Source organism: Mesoplodon bidens (assembly GCF_964165515.1).
Source record: "Mesoplodon bidens genome assembly, chromosome: 4".
Taxonomy (NCBI): Eukaryota; Metazoa; Chordata; class Mammalia; order Artiodactyla; family Ziphiidae; genus Mesoplodon; species Mesoplodon bidens.
In genome coordinates, this window is record NC_138160.1 from 12466577 (window position 1) to 12483964 (window position 17388).

Genomic DNA, 17388 nt, shown 5'->3' on the forward strand with positions numbered 1-17388 from the left:
GTGTATAAATTTATTTCAAACCAAAAATTCTGGAAAAGAAGAAACAGAATGACCATTTTCCTTTAATATCAGAAAGGTGCACACTTTAGATCTCACTGGGATGGAAAGAAGTCTGCATGCTGATTATAGTGGACACCTATTAGGTTGTCTCCCAGTCTTACCCTCCCTGGTTCTCCCCATCTGATAATAAACACTCCCAACCACGCAAGTGGGTCTCATCCCCTCTGCTTTTACCATATGACCCCACAGTTAACAGGTCCAGGGCAAGGCACCACATTAGAACTGGCTAACCCAAGCTTTTCCTTAGGACCTTGGAGATGAGGCTGGTTCCGTGATATGTTCTCAGAAGCCGCTGACGGCCATATGCTGCTCCTGTGGGCTGGTCTGGGGGTGGGAGGAGGGACAAGAAAAGGAAGAGAGAATGGGGCTTCGAGACCAAGAGGGGTCCAGGTGCTGAGCCGGTCCTGGTACCACTGTTTCAAGGCCAGCTGTAACCCTGCCTTTGAGATCTGCCAGGCATTGCTGATCATTTATTTGCTCAAGCTACCTCTGGTCATAATCATTGCTAGAGTAACAAACAAATGGCAACAAATCTCTATATTCTAATAACGCTATGTTTCAACAGAAGATAAAAGTTAATTTTCTAAGATCTAAGATGGAACACATGCAGAAGTCTGTGATCACAGATCATTACCCAAAGCTATATTTATGACCCTTTAATCCATGAAAAAGAGCCTTCAGGCATTCATCTGAAATCATAAAATGCAGGCCAAGCTTGCTATCGGTCACCTCCATGAGGAAGATGCCTCTCCCTTCTGAAGGGGTAATGATAAGCAGCATTACACAGAATGGAAAAAATAAACACCAGACTGTCAACAGGAGTCTCATTATCCAACCTACGTGAAGGTCATTAGTCTGCTTGCAAAACTCTTCATAATCCTGCTCAAAATCCATTTTCCGCTGGTCTAAGAAATTATATTCCTTTTCCTTTATGGTGGCAACAATACCCTGAAATGTTATAAAAGAAATAAGACAATATTTCAATATTCTTGCATTACTTAGGTAAATATGACCTTTAAATATAGAACCTGTGCGATTATTCCCCAAAAACCAACTTAAGTGGAGCCTTATTTCTTTAATTATTCTCATTGCTTCATGTATATTACAGGTAGTATAATATTGCCTAATGTATTCAAATATATCATTTAGAAAACATTTTCATGAGACTTTATGTATTTCTGAAGAAAAATATCAAATAAAAACCTCACCTGAAAAGTAGGAAAGATGTTCTGTCTAAAAATTTCTTACAAATTACATCGGAAGTAATGAAAAAAACAAGAAGCCCAGGGAACTTCCCTAGTGGCCCAGTGGTAAAGAATCCACCTTGCAATGCAGGGGATGCACATTCGATCTCTGGTGGGGAACCAAGATCCCACATGCCGCGACGCAACTAAGCCCTCACGCCACAACTACTGAGCTCACATGCCTCAGCTAGAGAGCCTGCATGCCACAACTACAGAGCCCATGCACCCTGGAGGCTGCACGCCACAACTAGAGAAAGAGAAAACCCACACATCACAACTAAAGAGAAGTCCGTGCGCTGCAAGCGAAGGTCCCGCATGCCTCAACTAAGATCCCACGTGCTGCAACTAAGACCTGACACAGCCAAAAGAAAGGAAGGGAGGGAGGAAGGGAGGAAGGGAGGGAGGGAGGGAGGGAGGGAGGGAGGAAAGAAGGAAGCAAGCCCAAAGTAGAATTTACTAAAATACTTTTCATTGAAAAGTTTGTCTTCTCAGAAAATAAATGACTTTAACAGAATACAAACAACTTAGGAAGAACACAGTTATATTATAACATCTACGGATGAAAAACTATCTTCCAAGCCTCAAATGTCCTAAATAAAATATCAAACCATAATCTACTATTTAAAGAATCTCTAGAATTAATTGCTTCCTCCAAAGCTACAGTCTGTGACTATAACAGTGCAAATTAGGTAACTCATCTTCTTGAAAATACTATTATCCAAAGTTTTGTTTGCTCTGAATAATGAGCTCTAATGCTCTGTGATCATTCTTAACCAGGTACTAAGCCGTTCTCAAACTCGGGTACCCACACTGTTGACACAGGCATATAATCTTTATGAAGAATGTTGGGCCAGCTTCCACAAACGCTTCTTCAAAGATATTTCCATTTAAACATCACCTCAGGTCTCTCAATAGACAAGAGCGTATAAGCTGCATAACTTCTTGCATCAAGTTTACAAGTTAAAACAACCTAATCTTTCATGCCGTATAACTATAAAATTAGGTCTATTCAGAAATTGTGTATATATAATGTTATAGTGCTACCCATCATGTTATAGGAAATGTGTAAAAGAAGTATGGAAAAGCTACATTCCTACATTTTAAAGTTATATTTTAAAAGATTTGCGGCCCTGAGAAAATTCTGCTCTGTGATTGGATTTAATGGTCACTTAAGAGTATTAAGTAAATAAGCTGATTAATCATGACCTTTAAACTAACTAATCAAACTCAATCTACTAAATCATTTACTTGACAGTTATTTATTGCACACCTATTATATGCCAGTAAACTTGGAAGATACAGAAATGAACAGAACAAAGAAACATCCCTGCCCTCGGGAATTTACATCCTCCGTCGTTGGGGAGAGAGGGTGGGAATCTATGTAAGTCGAAAATAAATGAACAGGATAATTGCAGACAGTGATAAAATAAGTAACATAGAGTGACTGAGGTGAAACAGAGCTCAAGGAAAACTTAATTGAGAGGGTCATTTAAATCAACATCTAGAGGCCAAGGAGGAAATAACCATGTGATGATTCAGAGGCAAAACTTTCCAGAAAAAAGGCTCTGCAAGCCCTAAGGTGGGCTGAAGTGATCTGTCCTGCGTCCGGAGTACTTTGAATGAGGAGAAGAGAAGCAGGTGAGGAGGCCAGAGGGGTGGACAGGGCCCTGAATCCACGCAAGGAGCCTGAGTTTCATTTCCATGGCCGCACTTTGAGCTTCTCACATTGGTTCTAATACACGAAAATCTCACCTGACACTTCCATGAACCATCTACATTTTACCTCACTACCTTCTGGTACATCCATTTTAATCAGTATTTCACTTTAGATTTTGAAAGCAATTTTTCTTCCCAGTATTTTTATCAGGTTAGAATAGTCTTTATCTGCATTTAGATGTACAGTTCAACTTCTCCTTCAAAGATAAACTTTGAAATATGCTCCAAAGTTATTTTTTCATTAAGAATAAAAATTAACTAGATTCCAAACTGAAAACTAAATGGACATATTCCATCTTTGTCTTGCAAAACTGTCAGTTTCAAAGAACAGATTATCCACCTTGTAGATTACATACAGTTCACCTAAAATATTTCCCACTATATATAGAGGGTGGGAATCTATGTAAGTCACAAATAAATGAACAGGATAATTGCAGACAGTGATAAAATAAGTAACATAGAGTGACTGAGGTGAAACAGAGCTCAAGGAAAGCTTAACTGAGAGGGTCATTTAAATCAAGATCTAGAGGCCAAGGAGGAAATAACCATGTGATGATTCAGAAGCAGAACTTTCTATATATATATAGAAAAGGTTTTTTCTTTTTCTCTCCCCACATCTGATATACTCAGGAAATGAAAAGATTTCTTATATCGACCTAAACTGTTAGAGTAGAAAAATCAATGAGTGACAGTAAATTATATGATCCTTTTCAAATTCAAGTCCAAAAAAAAATTAAGGTTTAGTGTCACTGTCCCCAAACAAGAAAAAACTGACTATATCCACATTAAGAATGTAAAGCACATCGCGTTTGTAAATTGTTTTTTAAAAATCTTCGAAACATTATTAGATCCCTGTGCCCACTTTAAAAACTAAGATTAGTTACACATATATCCTTACAACATAAAGCTGTCAAAAGTCAAAATAATTAAGAATAGTAGAGCTAGGGCTTCCCTGGTGGCGCAGTGGTTGAGAGTCTGCCTGCCGATGCAGGGGACACGGGTTCGTGCCCCAGTCCAGGAACATCCCACATGCCACGGAGCGGCTGGGCCCGTGAGCCATGGCCACTGAGCCTGCACGTCCGGAGCCTGTGCTCCGCAACGGGAGAGGCCATAACAGTGAGAGGCCCGCGTACCGCAAAAAAAAAAAAAAAAAGAATTGTAGAGCTAAAATAAAATCCAATCCCTATTATTTTTTTTAACATGAGTCCATATAAAAGGCTTAACTGCAGATATAATCAGATACCACTCAGAACTCAGGGTCAACGAGAGACTGACACACAGTATATACTTGACTAAATATTTCTTGCATGAATAAATGAAATAATAAGTTATATTTAAACATTTTTCTTGTGTTACTAATGAAAACGCTTTTGCTAATGATGATTGATTATAGGCTATAGGGAAGTCATTCCCATAATCACATACCTGAAAAGAATATATTAGCACCATTACACAATTCTCAAATAGATTTAACTTCTTTATTTTTTAAGGGCCATGAGCTTATCTTTTACATTAGAGACTGATTATTTAAAGCTTTCTGAATACAGTCATTTGCATAACACATTAACGTTTTATTATGGATAAGGGTAGCAAATTTAGTTTTGAAATACAGTACCTGGTATTTAGTGACCATGTTTTCCATTCCCTCAATCTTTGAATCTTGTAGGACTGAATATGTCTTGAAGGTCGTAAAGATGTCCATTATCTTGGCAAGACGTCTGTGGAAAGTTTCAAATTTTCCAAAAATATACATCTCACTGAATTCAAATTGTTTTTCATTTGGATCTTGTTTAAGCTTTTGTTTGGTCTTGTGAAAGCAGTGCTGGTATTCCTTAGGGCAAAAACCAAAATACAAGAAAGGGAACACAACAAAGATATCAACCTTATTCTCTTAAGTGAAAGCGACAGCAAATTTAGGGTGGAATTACAAAACCTTTCAGTTTCATGCCTCTGTAGCTTCTCCTTCATCAGCCTGGGATGTCATATTTTCCCATCCCCCAACCTAGCAAACTCCTAATTTTTTTTTTTTCTTTTTGGCCACGTGGCATGCAGAACTTGCCTGACTAGGGACCAAACCCATGCGCCCTGCGTTGGAAGCGTGGAGTCTTAACCACTGGACCACCAGGGAAGTTCAGACTCCTAATTATTCATAAGGTGACTCAAAGATGCAGCCTTTCCCCATGGGTCCCACTGTGTTAGTAGAAGCCTAACTCTCTGCGTATCTCTCCGTTCCTCTACAAGAAGCTTAAGGAAAACTACTTCATCTTTGTATCTCTAGTACTTAGTGTGGTGTTGGCACACAGCAGGCCCCCAAAAAGGATAAAGTAAGTGAACAAATGTGGGGGCTGATTAATTAACATCCAAGTTTTCTTAACAGTAAAAGATTACCATTCTTTTTAGCAACCACTAATATGATAACTGCTAAATGATTTAAGATGCATTGGCAAAAAACAATGTAAAAATAATAAAAAATCTAAATATATTATCAAGTTGACCGTTACCTGCTTAAGTTTAATTGCAGATAATATTTTTTCCACAGCAACATCCTGTGGTTGGCTCCAGATCGAAGCAGTTCCATTGTTGGTAATATAGGCTTTACAGGCAGATATCATCTGATTGGTCACCTGGAATTTTCCAATAAAATTATGTCAAGTATGTTAAGCAGCCATCAAACATAAATTGGGCTAAAGGGTCCTTAGCTCTCCTACCTCTCAGAATGTAAAATCTGTAAATAAATCTTTGGATTTATTGTTTTTCCATCACAACTATGATCAAGCACTAACCCTCTTTTTTTCCAGCTTTATTGAAGTATAATTGATGAACAAAAATTGTATATATTTAAGGTGTACAGTGTGAGGCCTGATATACATATACATAATGAAATGATTAGAAAAATCAAGTATTAACACATCCAACACTTCATATAATTACCATTGTGTGTGTGTGTTGAGAAAACTTAAGATCTGCTCTCTTAGCAATTTTCAAGTGTACAATACAATATTAGCCATACTCACCATGCTGTACATTAGATCCCAGAACTCAGTCACCTTATAACTCAAAGTTTGTAGCCTTTAACCAACATCTCCCCATGTTCCACACTCCCCCAGACGCTGGCAACCACCATTTTACTCTCTGCTTCTATCTGTTCAACTTTTTAAGTTCTACACATCTATTATCAAAATCATCTGTAAAATCACAGAGCTGGAAGCACTACAGAAAATTGCCAATTTAGACCCCTGTGTTAATGCAGGATGAACATCTTAACCAACCAAGAAGGGATTCACGGGCTTCCCTGGTGGAGCAGTGGTTCAGAGTCCGCCTGCTGATGCAGGGGACACGGGTTCGTGCCCTGGTCCAGGAAGATCCCACATGTCACAGAGCGGCTGGGCCCGTGAGCCATGGCCTCTGAGCCTGCGTGTCCGGAGCCTGTGCTCCGCAACGGGAGAGGCCACAACGGTGAGAGGCCCGCGTATCGCAAAAAAAAAAAAAAAAAAAAAAAAGAAGGGATTCACTTCCCTACCTAAAAGCTGTCAAGAGCTTCCCCCCCCGTCTCCTTCTTCGGCAGCCAGCTCTAAAATCTAACTCACGGTTTCCAAGTGCCATGAAACGAATTGTCCACCCTGATCATTTCATGCCACCATGATCTGTAGCAGAAATGTCAAAAGCAGAAGGCAACAGAGAAAAGAGTAAAGATAACGTGTATAACTGCCAACATTTTATTTATCCCTCCAAACTTAAAAAAAAAAGACTTCAGAATTCTTTTGGTGATTTTTTAATAAATTAAAAGGAAAACTAGAGGTCTATACTGTAGGTATGGAATGACATGATGTCTGGGATTTGCAGTGCAAAGGTTAGGTGAAACAAAATCGGCCATGTGTTGATAGTTGATGATCTGGGTGACATGTACATGTACATACAATTCTCTTTCCTTTTGTATCTGCTGCAAATTTTTCATAATGAAAGGTTTTTGAAAATGAGAGAAATGGTGGTTTCACAATTATGTTCCAAAATAAGCCTTGCAAATGCATGAAACCTGGAGTAATAACACAAATTGACTTTTGAGTCTTATTCTCAGGGAATACCCATCCTGACCCCAACATAACATTAACATGTGAAGAAGTTGGAAAAGGGTCTTGTGGATTCCCCTCCTTTCTTCCTGAGTACGAGAGTAGACAGAAGTTTCCCGTCGAGCTCTCAAGGCTGGATGTCCCTATTCCCGGGAAGAATCATGCCTCTTACTGCATTAGTATTCACAACACAGTCCTGACGAGTCAAAAATGCCTCTATTTTAATACAACATTTAAAACTTTCACCTTGATAATGAAAAAGTCATTTACTTCTTAGAGACTGTTCAAAACTGGGAAAAAGCAACAATGCTCACCATAAAACACTTATGAGTTAGGACATAAGGTTTAAACATCGTTATGGTTTTTGGCAGAATCATTATAATTGCTTTATGGATTACTGGAACATTGCAAGTGGCTTTTACTACCATGATTATTACTGTTCTAATAACACAAATAAATTTGGAACAGTGGCACATAAACTATGAAACTGAAGATAGCCAGTTAAATATAGTTTTTCTTAATTAAAATTTACCCAATAGATAGAAATCATGTGCTAAATAAAATAAGGAAAGAATTTCTAAAAAGAATCTTTCTTTCATTTTTATATATAAATAATACAATATTTAGTATAATAATTACTTTTGGAAATAATGCCTTATGATTTGCTAGAATCAGTCTCCTCTCTCTATTGAGAGATTAAGCTTTTTTTTTAATTGTAGGGTACATAGACATTGGATTGCACCAATGTGGTAATTTCTTTTTAAAAAAAAAAGATTTATGGGTTTTTCAAAAATATTTATTTATTTATTTTTGGCTGTGTTGGGTCTTAGTTGTGGCGCGCAGGCTGCTCTCTAGTTGTGGCATGCAGGCTCGGTAGTTGTGGCACATGGGCTCTCTAGTTGTGGCCTGCGGTCTCTAGAGCATGCAGGCTTAGTTGCTCCAGAGCATGTGGAATCTTAGGTCCCTGACCAGGGACCAAACCCTCATCCCCTGCATTGGAAGGCGGATTCTTAACCACTGGACCACCAGGGAAGTCCCATGGTAATTTCTAATTATTAAAAAAAAAAAATTAACCATTGGCAAAGAAATCTAAGTGACCATGGACTCTATGCTATGCACTTACCTTTACAAACAGAGACGTGATCTTCTCAGAGGTGTTATAGTAATAAGAGATACTATAGATCATTTTAATTGCATTTATAAGTGTAGGAATAGCATCAATCATGGACATCTGGAAAACATCACAAAAGTTTTCAGGGAAACAGATATCAAACTCAGCAAAATTCCAATAGGCTAATCCTTCCTACTTCATTAGAATAAAATTTAGGTAAAAGATTTTTATTTAAATTTTTAAAATATTATCTATCACTCTACATAAATAGAATATATTTAGGGGTAATTTTATTTTTATTATTTAGTCACACACAGTTAATCAAATTTTGTTTCAATGCAAGAAACACTAACTTTCTGTTATGGACAAGGAAGTTGTGTTAACAGTTAATTTTGTAATAAATAAAAACAGGCACATCTTAAAGTTAAAATATAAAAAAAAAAAGAAGAAAAACAATCAGCCAATAACTCTTCCCACAGTTGTTTGAGTACAGTCCAGGATGTCAACTGCAATATTTAATAGGAAATGGAATATGCAATAGATGTTTTTAAAATATAACGTCGCATGTCCTGTCCATCTTATCTGGATAGATAAACAGATGCTAGATAGACAGATATATGATATAAATATTATATATATATATATATGTATAGTGAGAGACACAGAAGTAGATAGAAAAAAAATATATATATATATATATAACTTTCTTAAGAATAAAAAGAAGTTTCTAAGACTTTTCCAACAGACTGTAATATTCACGAACCAAAACTCCACACTCAATTCAGTTAGTGCGAAAGGGTCATCAGTAGACCAAGGGGGTAGAAATTTCTAACTCACAGGGTCACTACTGTACAAGGGGTCACAGCATTTCTCAAGTGTGTACAGATATTTGACATTGTCCTTTGCTTCATTAGCTGCATCAGTGATTCGAATATCCATCTCCCGCCAAGTCTAAGCACAGTACAGGAAAGAAATTGTAATGCAATTATTAATAGAGGAAATTCCACTATAACAGCTGCTAAAAGTCATCACAAGTCCCATGGGTCAGACTTTCAGTCTGCCCTATGCATCTCACATAAAACTGAATCCAGAGGGGTGGGGGACAAGGCCACACTGAAGAGTAATTTAAATTTTTTGACAAAATTTTCAAAGGTATCTCTTCCAGGCCTTCTCTTATGACATCTATTTAATAACTAGGACAAAGCCTCAAGAGGGCAGCACCTCCATTTAAACCTACACCCTTTCTCCTCCACAGACTGCTGAATCCATTTTGCACCTCACTCCCATATTGTCTATGGTAAAGAACTGAAGGGAGCCTCCAGCCAACAGCCAGCAAGGAACTGAATCCCACAACAATCACATAAGCAACTTGGAAGCAAATCCCAGTCAGGCCCTCAGATGAGCCAACACCCTGACTGCAACCTTAGGATAGATCTCAAGTCAGATACTCCAAGCTAAGCTGCACCCAAATCCCTGACCCACAGACTATGAGACAATGTTTGTTGTTTCAGGTGGCTAAGTGTTGGGGTAATCTGTTACACAGGGATATAGAACAAATACACCAGTGCTAAAAAAAAAAAAAAAAAAAACAGATACGGTAAGGTTTCATTATTACTACTCCTCGTTGGTCTGAATTCATAACATATATATAATCATGTTATTATGTTACATCTTAATGACTTGCATCGCCCTCTAATAATACATATACATACATGTACACCAGCCAATAAATACCTTTCATTCAAAGGCTATCTCCACAGTATCCAAAATTATAAAAGGACAGTATAAGCCAATCTTAAAGTTGTTTTCATAGAGGTAGAATGACATTTTTCTGTTCCTAATTACTCCATGACATATGCATATAGAAATTTCATTCCCACTTCATAAAGCAAAAAGCAACCTTCAGGACTTTCGACCTGGAAGCAGCAAGCACTGCCAACACAGCCTTCACATCTGGGCTCTTCAACTGATCCAGAAGGTAGTTAAATTTAGACAGTCTTTTTTTCCAGTACTCCAACTCTGCTCGGGGCCCAAGGTCATCCGCTGCCTTCCGTAGCTGATTGTTTTCAGCAAGGACCTGCAAGTGCACAGAAGGCCCATGAACCAGTGAGTAGGGCTGGAGATATAAAAGTTATACATAAGCAAAATATAAGGAAAGAAGTAAATTCTGCTATCTGAATCGTGATATATTTTTACTGATTTGCATGCTTCAAATGACAGCCTTTTGCTAACCTAACATGTATCCATTTTTTTAATTTCAACAGAAATTTAGTCGACTCATTCTAACTGAAAACTACTTGTTTAAGGAGCTTTCATGAACTTTCGGAGGACATGACCTCAGAAAGTTTCCTTGGCTATTCACTTAGAACCTCAGAGAACAATAACCTTGGAAAGCCCTCATGCCTTCAGTTGGTTAATTTCCATTATGCTTCCTTATTGATGTAACATCCAACTTCACTTGGGACTTTTCTGAAAATATTTTTTTAAAGGTTAAGTCTTGAGCTTTGTTTTGGAGGACACACTGAATTAGAAAGCTTCTTGTACTTCTACAGAGAGATTCTCTCCAAAGTAACTTACACCTTTCAGAAAAAAAATTGGCCAAGTGTACTCATTTAGTTATATGAGTATATAAAGTTATTTACTTTCATCTCCTAGAATTCTTACTGTCTCTTAACTAATGACTATAAATTAAAATTGCATTGAACCTTTCACCTTGTTAGGGACTTGTGGTAAAACACTTAGGCAAATGGGAATGGGATGTGACATACCTTCTTCCACTGGCTGGTTCAGTAACACGGCATCTGAACTAGTCAGTGTTCAGAGAGCTAGTTTCTGATGTTTGGTTTCTGAAAATTACCTGCTCTGTTTGTTTGATCCATACTTTCATACAACCTTCTATTTTTTCCAAAGTCTCAGGGTTATTAGCTAGAGTCAAGTAGTCTGGAGGTTCCTTCAGGGTTTTCAGTTCAAATATGTCACACTTTTGAAGGTTCACCTAATTAATATGAAAGTTAAATAATCAGATGATGCTATTTTTAACACACACACACACAAACACACACACTTCTGACTGATCCAGAAGGATTTTAAGGGGATTCTCTCTAGTGTAAACTATCTGCTCCCTGAGAAATGTCCTTGAAAACACAGTGAGACATACTGCATTGAGCACACCAGTAGAGGTGATTGGTTCTGAGGTCAAATTTTGGGTCAAAAAACAGTGAACTAGAGAGAGAGAGACATAATATCACAGAATTTGAGAATTGATAGGGAACTTGGAAATTAAGTAGTCAACTCATGAAACCAAAGAAAGTGGGAGGCCTTCAAAAATATTGACTGGGGGGGAGGGGTAATTTCTAATCTATCACATTCTTTTTGGAAACTAACCGGAGGAAAAGACGTTCATGTCCTTATCCAAAAAACTCCTTATGGTTAGCAAGTTCAATGGCAAATACACAGATTCATTTCAGGAGGGAGGGGTGGAAAGGGGTAGGAAAAGAGGTGTGTTGGATTTTGACTTGACAAAGAAACCTAGGATATTTTTAAACACACATAACCCCAAAACACCTCAATATTTGATAAGGACATTTTCCTTCTGGTAAGAGTGCACCTGGCCCTGTGAGTCTCTCAATTCAGGTCTCAGCCCCCACTCCTCACTCCTGACAGACACTGCACCCTCCGTCTGCCACACCTCCTGGACCTCTCCTTGGTTTTACAGGGGAGGCTTCCAGGCTTCATGAAGTGGCACTGCCTCTCTCCTGTGTGAGGTTCCATCCCACATTTTTTAAAACCTCTACCCCAGTGGGAAGTGGAACCATGTGAAAACACTACTCTTTTCAGTAGAACAACTATTTAATTTGGTTCAACTTGCATTTAGGATGGCCTGCATCATAGTTAATTGCAAACAGAACTCAGATGTTAGCTGGAATCATCCTGCCCCTGTCTGGATAACATTTACTCAACTCCCCCATCCCACATCCTTTAGAAGGCCTAGAGCATCCCTCCCTGCCAATATCCCAATAGGTCCCAAAAGGTCTCCGTATTCCCTGGAGAGCAGTGAGCGTTATATTGCCACTGGTCTCATGGGATCCATTTCTCTATCTCCCACTCATGCCTGCCCTGGGCTGTCATCTATCATGGTTTTGTATCCACCACCGTCCACCCCAGGTAATCAATAACACAGGTTTACTGTAGGTGGCACAAATTTTATTGAAGCTAAATCCCATAAATGCCAAACTGATTCTTAAAGGCCCTTTTGGTCACTGGCTGGACCACAGGACCCAACCCACTCTCTCTCTAGATATGTCAATTCGTCTCTCCTTCTCCCTCCTCTTCAAGACTTCCTCCCATCCTTACCCACCGTCAACCCCCCATCTTCCCCGAGCACACACCTATCACTAACCACCCCCACGCACACACACACACATACCACACACACACACCACACTCTGGCTCCAAATTCCTTTCCTTCTAGGCTGCAGAGCAATAGCAGAAGCACTTCATACTCTTCTCTTTGCAGTCCGACATCTGACATGACGGAGTTAAAGCCCTCCGTTGCGGCCAGCATTTCTTTGGAACCCCTAATGCACTCATCACTCCAAACCATAGGAATTTAAATCTAGTCACCGCCACATCTTCAGGGGGCAACAAAAACACCCACAAAATACTTTCAAGATTTGCACGTAGTGGAATCAAGACCCTCTAAGAGAAGTACTTCACACTTACATATTGACTTGTTCATCATCAGATCAGTTTTGAAGGAATAACATGTTTGTTCTTACCTTCTCCTTCAAACTCTCCTGTGCACTGGCCAGGACACTCACGAAGCCTTCCAGGGAGCCCAGGAACTCCTGCTGAAGGCTGGAGGCTTCCGGAAGGCCCTCGAGCTCACCCCAGCCGTGGCTTGTGGCCCTGAGAGCAGGAATGAAGATGTCAGACAGCAGACGTCTCACACTGTTGAGCAAACCCCCGTCTGCAGTGTCAAGCATGTTGAAGCTCACCTCCTGCAAAACAATCGGGAAAACCTTGATGGTAAAAATTATCTTCAGGGGCTTCCTTGGTGGCGCAGTGGTTGAGAGTCCGCCTGCCGATGCAGGGGACGCGGGTTCATGCCCCGGTCCGGGAAGATCCCACATGCCGTGGAGCGGCTGGGCCCGTGAGCCATGGCCGCTGGGCCTGCGCATCCAGAGCCTGTGCTCCACAACGAGAGGCCACGGCAGTGAGAGGCCCGCGTACCGCAAAAAAAAAAAAAAAAAAAAAATTATCTTCAACTGCAACCTAGCTACTGAGTCATTTCTGATGGTGTTCATTAACCAAATATCCTAAGGGAGGAAATGAAGACCAACCACATGAGAAAAGCAAAGGCTGTTTATTCAGAGCAAGAATTGATTCCTTGCAACAGCAAGGGAGTCGGCCACCATCACTTGCATTTCAGCAGAGACTCAAAAGCAGGCAGAGGAGTGAGAAAGCTTCCTAGTGGAGAAAAGGGAGGCTCAGGTGGGCCCTGAGGGGAGGCTGTTGGCCTGAGGAAGCTGAAGGTGGGCTCACTAGAAGCAGGGCATCCTATGTAATTGGTTAGGGGTGCACATTTGGCCTTCTCTGGTGCGCCCCAAGGAGGTATGTTGAAAGTACAGACAAAAATTGAGGCTGGGGCTTCCCTGGTGGCGCAGTGGTTGAGAGTCTGCCTGCCGATGCAGGGGACACGGGTTCATGCCCCGGTCCGGGAGGATCCCACATGCCGCGGAGCGGCTAGGCCTGTGAGCCATGGCCGCTGAGCCTGAGCGTCCAGAGCCTGTGCTCCACAATGGGAGAGGCCACAAGAGTGAGAGGCCCGTGTACCGCAAAAAAAAAAAAAAAAAAAAAATTGAGGGTGGCAGTCATGAATCAAGTCCTGGCCATTTTGACCACTCGTTAGAGGAGTTATTAATTCACTTCCTAGCTGGCTTCCTACCAGGCTGACACAGCAGTCTGGCTACCTGTGTTGTTTATTGCAGGTAAGGGAGGTTGATTTCCTGGGCAGATTGCTGCAGGTTGTTGGTCAAAGTCTTTTGGTAGATGGTCTGTTTCTATATTGCCTCTCGATCCAGTAAAATTATTATTTTGACACCTAGTTAAGACATAAGCTCTATACTCTTCTAAATTGCAATCATCAAAATAAAAGCATGGGGACTTCCCTGGTGGCACACTGGTTAAGAATCCGCCTGCTATTGCAGAGGACATGGGTTCAATCCCTGGTCCAGGAATATCTCACATGCCGCGGAGCAACTAAGCCTGTGCACCACAACTATTGAGCCCACGAGCCACAACTACTGAAGCCCACACGCCTAGAGCCCATGCACCACAAGGAAGAGTAGCCCCCGCTCACTGCAAATGGAGAAAGCCAGCACCCAGCAATGAAGACCCAACGCACCAAAATAAATAAATAAATAATTTTTTTTAAAGATTTTTAAATAAATAAAAATAAAAGCATGAAATAAGTAGAATACCAGATGCTTACCAGTTTATTTGCTCCAAGCAGATAATGCACCCATTGAAGGCAGGGGAGACTTGTACAGATGCATTTTATTTTGCAAAAAAAAATAAAGTTATACAGAAGACCCTTGAGTAATGCTGGGGTTACGGCCTCCTACCCTACGAGCAGTTGGAAAATCTGGGTGTAACGTATAGCCGCTCTCCATATCCGCAGTTTCTTATCCCTGGTTTCGCATCCTCAGATTCAACTGTGGACCATATAGCACTGTAGTATTTACTACTGAAAAAAAATCCATGTATAAATGGACCCACACAATTCAAACCTGTGTTGTTCAAGGGTGTATCCGCTGTAATAAATCTTATTTTAAATGTAAGAAATATGCCATTAAGTAAATGATGTAGAGGGATTGTTTTTAAAAGGAAAGACCTCACTGTTTTACACACACTCACAGATACAATGTTATATCAATTTTTGTTGATAAATTGAATATTAAGTCCTCTTACTCAACAGATTTTAAGGAACTGTCCTCTTAATTGCTTGCTTTTAGTGCTTTTAAAATATTTCTTTGAAAGTAGTTTTAAATACTTAATGAATACGATGGTTGTTTCCATGGGAAGGGATACTCTGGTAGAATTTATGTGATTTTTGGTAATTTGGGATAAAGGATTGCTGTGGCCTCTTACCTGATGAATGTTCTCAGGGGTGATAGGTCTGGCAGGGTTGGTCCTGATGAAGAACACACAAACGCCAGTAAGAGCAACATCTTTTCCCTCCGTCACAAACACCGTAGGTTTTTTAATCTTTCCAGAAATACGATTTATTCCTCCTGGAGAGCCAAGTTGCCCTACAAATGCAAAAGAATTTTAGTTTTACGAATACTATTTCCATGTGGTCGCCTCTTAGAATGAAGTTTCCTTGTTAAAGTATTGATATGTTAGGGCTTCCCTGGTGGTGCAGCGGTTGAGAGTCCGCCTGCCGATGCAGGGGACGCGGGTTCATGCCCCGGTCCAGGAGGATCCCACATGCCGTGGAGCGGCTGGGCCCGTGAGCCATGGCCGCTGAGCCTGCGCGTCCGGAGCCTGTGCTCTGCAACGGGAGAGGCCACAACAGGGAGAGGCCCGCGTACCGCAAAAAAAAAATATATATATATATATATTGACATGTTGACTCAGCCACATGCCCTAGAAGCTCCACCTCTTGGACAACCTCTAGCCTGAGGCCTAAAGGGATCCTAAAAAGATCTTCTTTATCATGGTGATCATTTTACGATGGACAAAAATATCGAATCCCTGCACTGTACACCTGAAACTAATCTAATATTGTAAGTCAATTATATGTCAATAAAATAAATAAATAATAAAAAGTAAATAAAAGGATCTGCTCAATTGCAGACGACAGTTCATTTCAAAACTGTTGCTCCAGGCAAAAACAGGAATGGAAAAAACCGGAGTGAGAGAGTTCGGTCCAGAGCAGCTTCTTGCTGGAGCTACAAAAGTCATCATTCATGGGAGAAAGGGTGAGGAAGGAAACAGCATCTATTGGCGTGTGTCCTGTGTCAGGCCCTCTGCTTGGTACCATGTCTACATTATTAAAACTCCCTACAGCCCTGAGAGCAGCTGTGACCCGCGCCAAGTCACACACCAACAGAGCCGACATCAAAAACCTGTTCTGACTACAGAACTCCAGAACCTCCACCTCCTGCTGTCCTGGTCCAGTTGGCCCTTCGGTATCGCTAGAGTCAGGAGGCTGCTGTAGCGGTAGGACAGCATAGTGATGGGTGACGTGGGCTCTGCAGTCAGTCTCCCGGGGTTTCCATCTCGGGCTGAGCTTCCGAGCCACGTGTCCTGGAGCAAGTTACTTAATCTTTCTGTGCCTCAGTCTTCTCATCTGAGCAAGGCCCAGAGAATGCCAGGCCAGTCAGCTCACGACAGATGCCAGTCAGGTAAAAACTTGGCCGCTACCTCTTAGCTCTAATCTCTGTCCTGCTTCAAGCCTGACTCAGTCAGAAACTATGGTTAACATGATTGGGCAAGGGGTGGAAGGAGAAGCTGAGGGAGAAAAGGAGACCGACATGCTCCTCCACCACTGCAAACATTGACCTTCAGAGGCCCCTGCTGCAAGGGTGTTGGGGGATGGAAGGAAGTGGGAGGGCCACGAGTAGAGAAGATTTAACTTTAGATCGACTAGTTTTGATCAACTGGATGTTTTTAGTTTCTGAATTGAGACTGTGTTTGTAACTGGAAACAACCATGGGCACTTTTCTTATCTAAGAATATGGAGAGAAGTTCATGGGGTTGTCTGGATTTCAATTCAAGGTCAGAAAAGAAGCTACTCCTACCGAAAAGGTTTAAAGGGAGAGTGGGAAACAAGAACAAGCTTGCATTTATGTTTACATCCATGAATCTTTCTTACTCAATGTAAGATTGACACACAAAGGCCAGCTTCACCCAGTGTAGTTCATGGGTGAACTTATTCACCTGAGCTTATGTTTTGCAATCTGGGATATAATTTTAAATTTTTGTCTTCTGATTTTTTCACTCAAAATCTAATGCCCTTTCTGACCACAAAACATAAAACGGATAATTTTGGGGAAAATGCCAGGCACTTATGCATGCGTAATTTCCTCAGTTTTTAAACAAAAACCATGGTCATACTGTATGCCAAGAGCGATAACTATTTTCCTTTTCTTCCAAAAGTAATTGACCCTATATATGATTTTAA

General features: G+C 40.6%; 1 protein-coding gene across 1 annotated transcript in view; it reads right to left on the bottom strand.

Moving 5' to 3' along the window:
• DNAH5 (dynein axonemal heavy chain 5) overlaps positions 1-17388 on the bottom strand; it is a 284476-nt gene that overhangs the window by 211511 nt on the left and 55577 nt on the right. Inside the window, exons 4-12 of the mRNA XM_081232392.1 lie at positions 15351-15511; positions 12977-13198; positions 11056-11193; positions 10099-10275; positions 9036-9149; positions 8211-8318; positions 5522-5644; positions 4636-4851; positions 901-1008 (exon numbers count right to left, since the gene is read on the bottom strand). Of these exons, the coding sequence (XP_081088518.1) occupies positions 901-1008; positions 4636-4851; positions 5522-5644; positions 8211-8318; positions 9036-9149; positions 10099-10275; positions 11056-11193; positions 12977-13198; positions 15351-15511 (1367 nt within the window). The remainder of the gene's footprint in view (positions 1-900; positions 1009-4635; positions 4852-5521; positions 5645-8210; positions 8319-9035; positions 9150-10098; positions 10276-11055; positions 11194-12976; positions 13199-15350; positions 15512-17388) is intronic.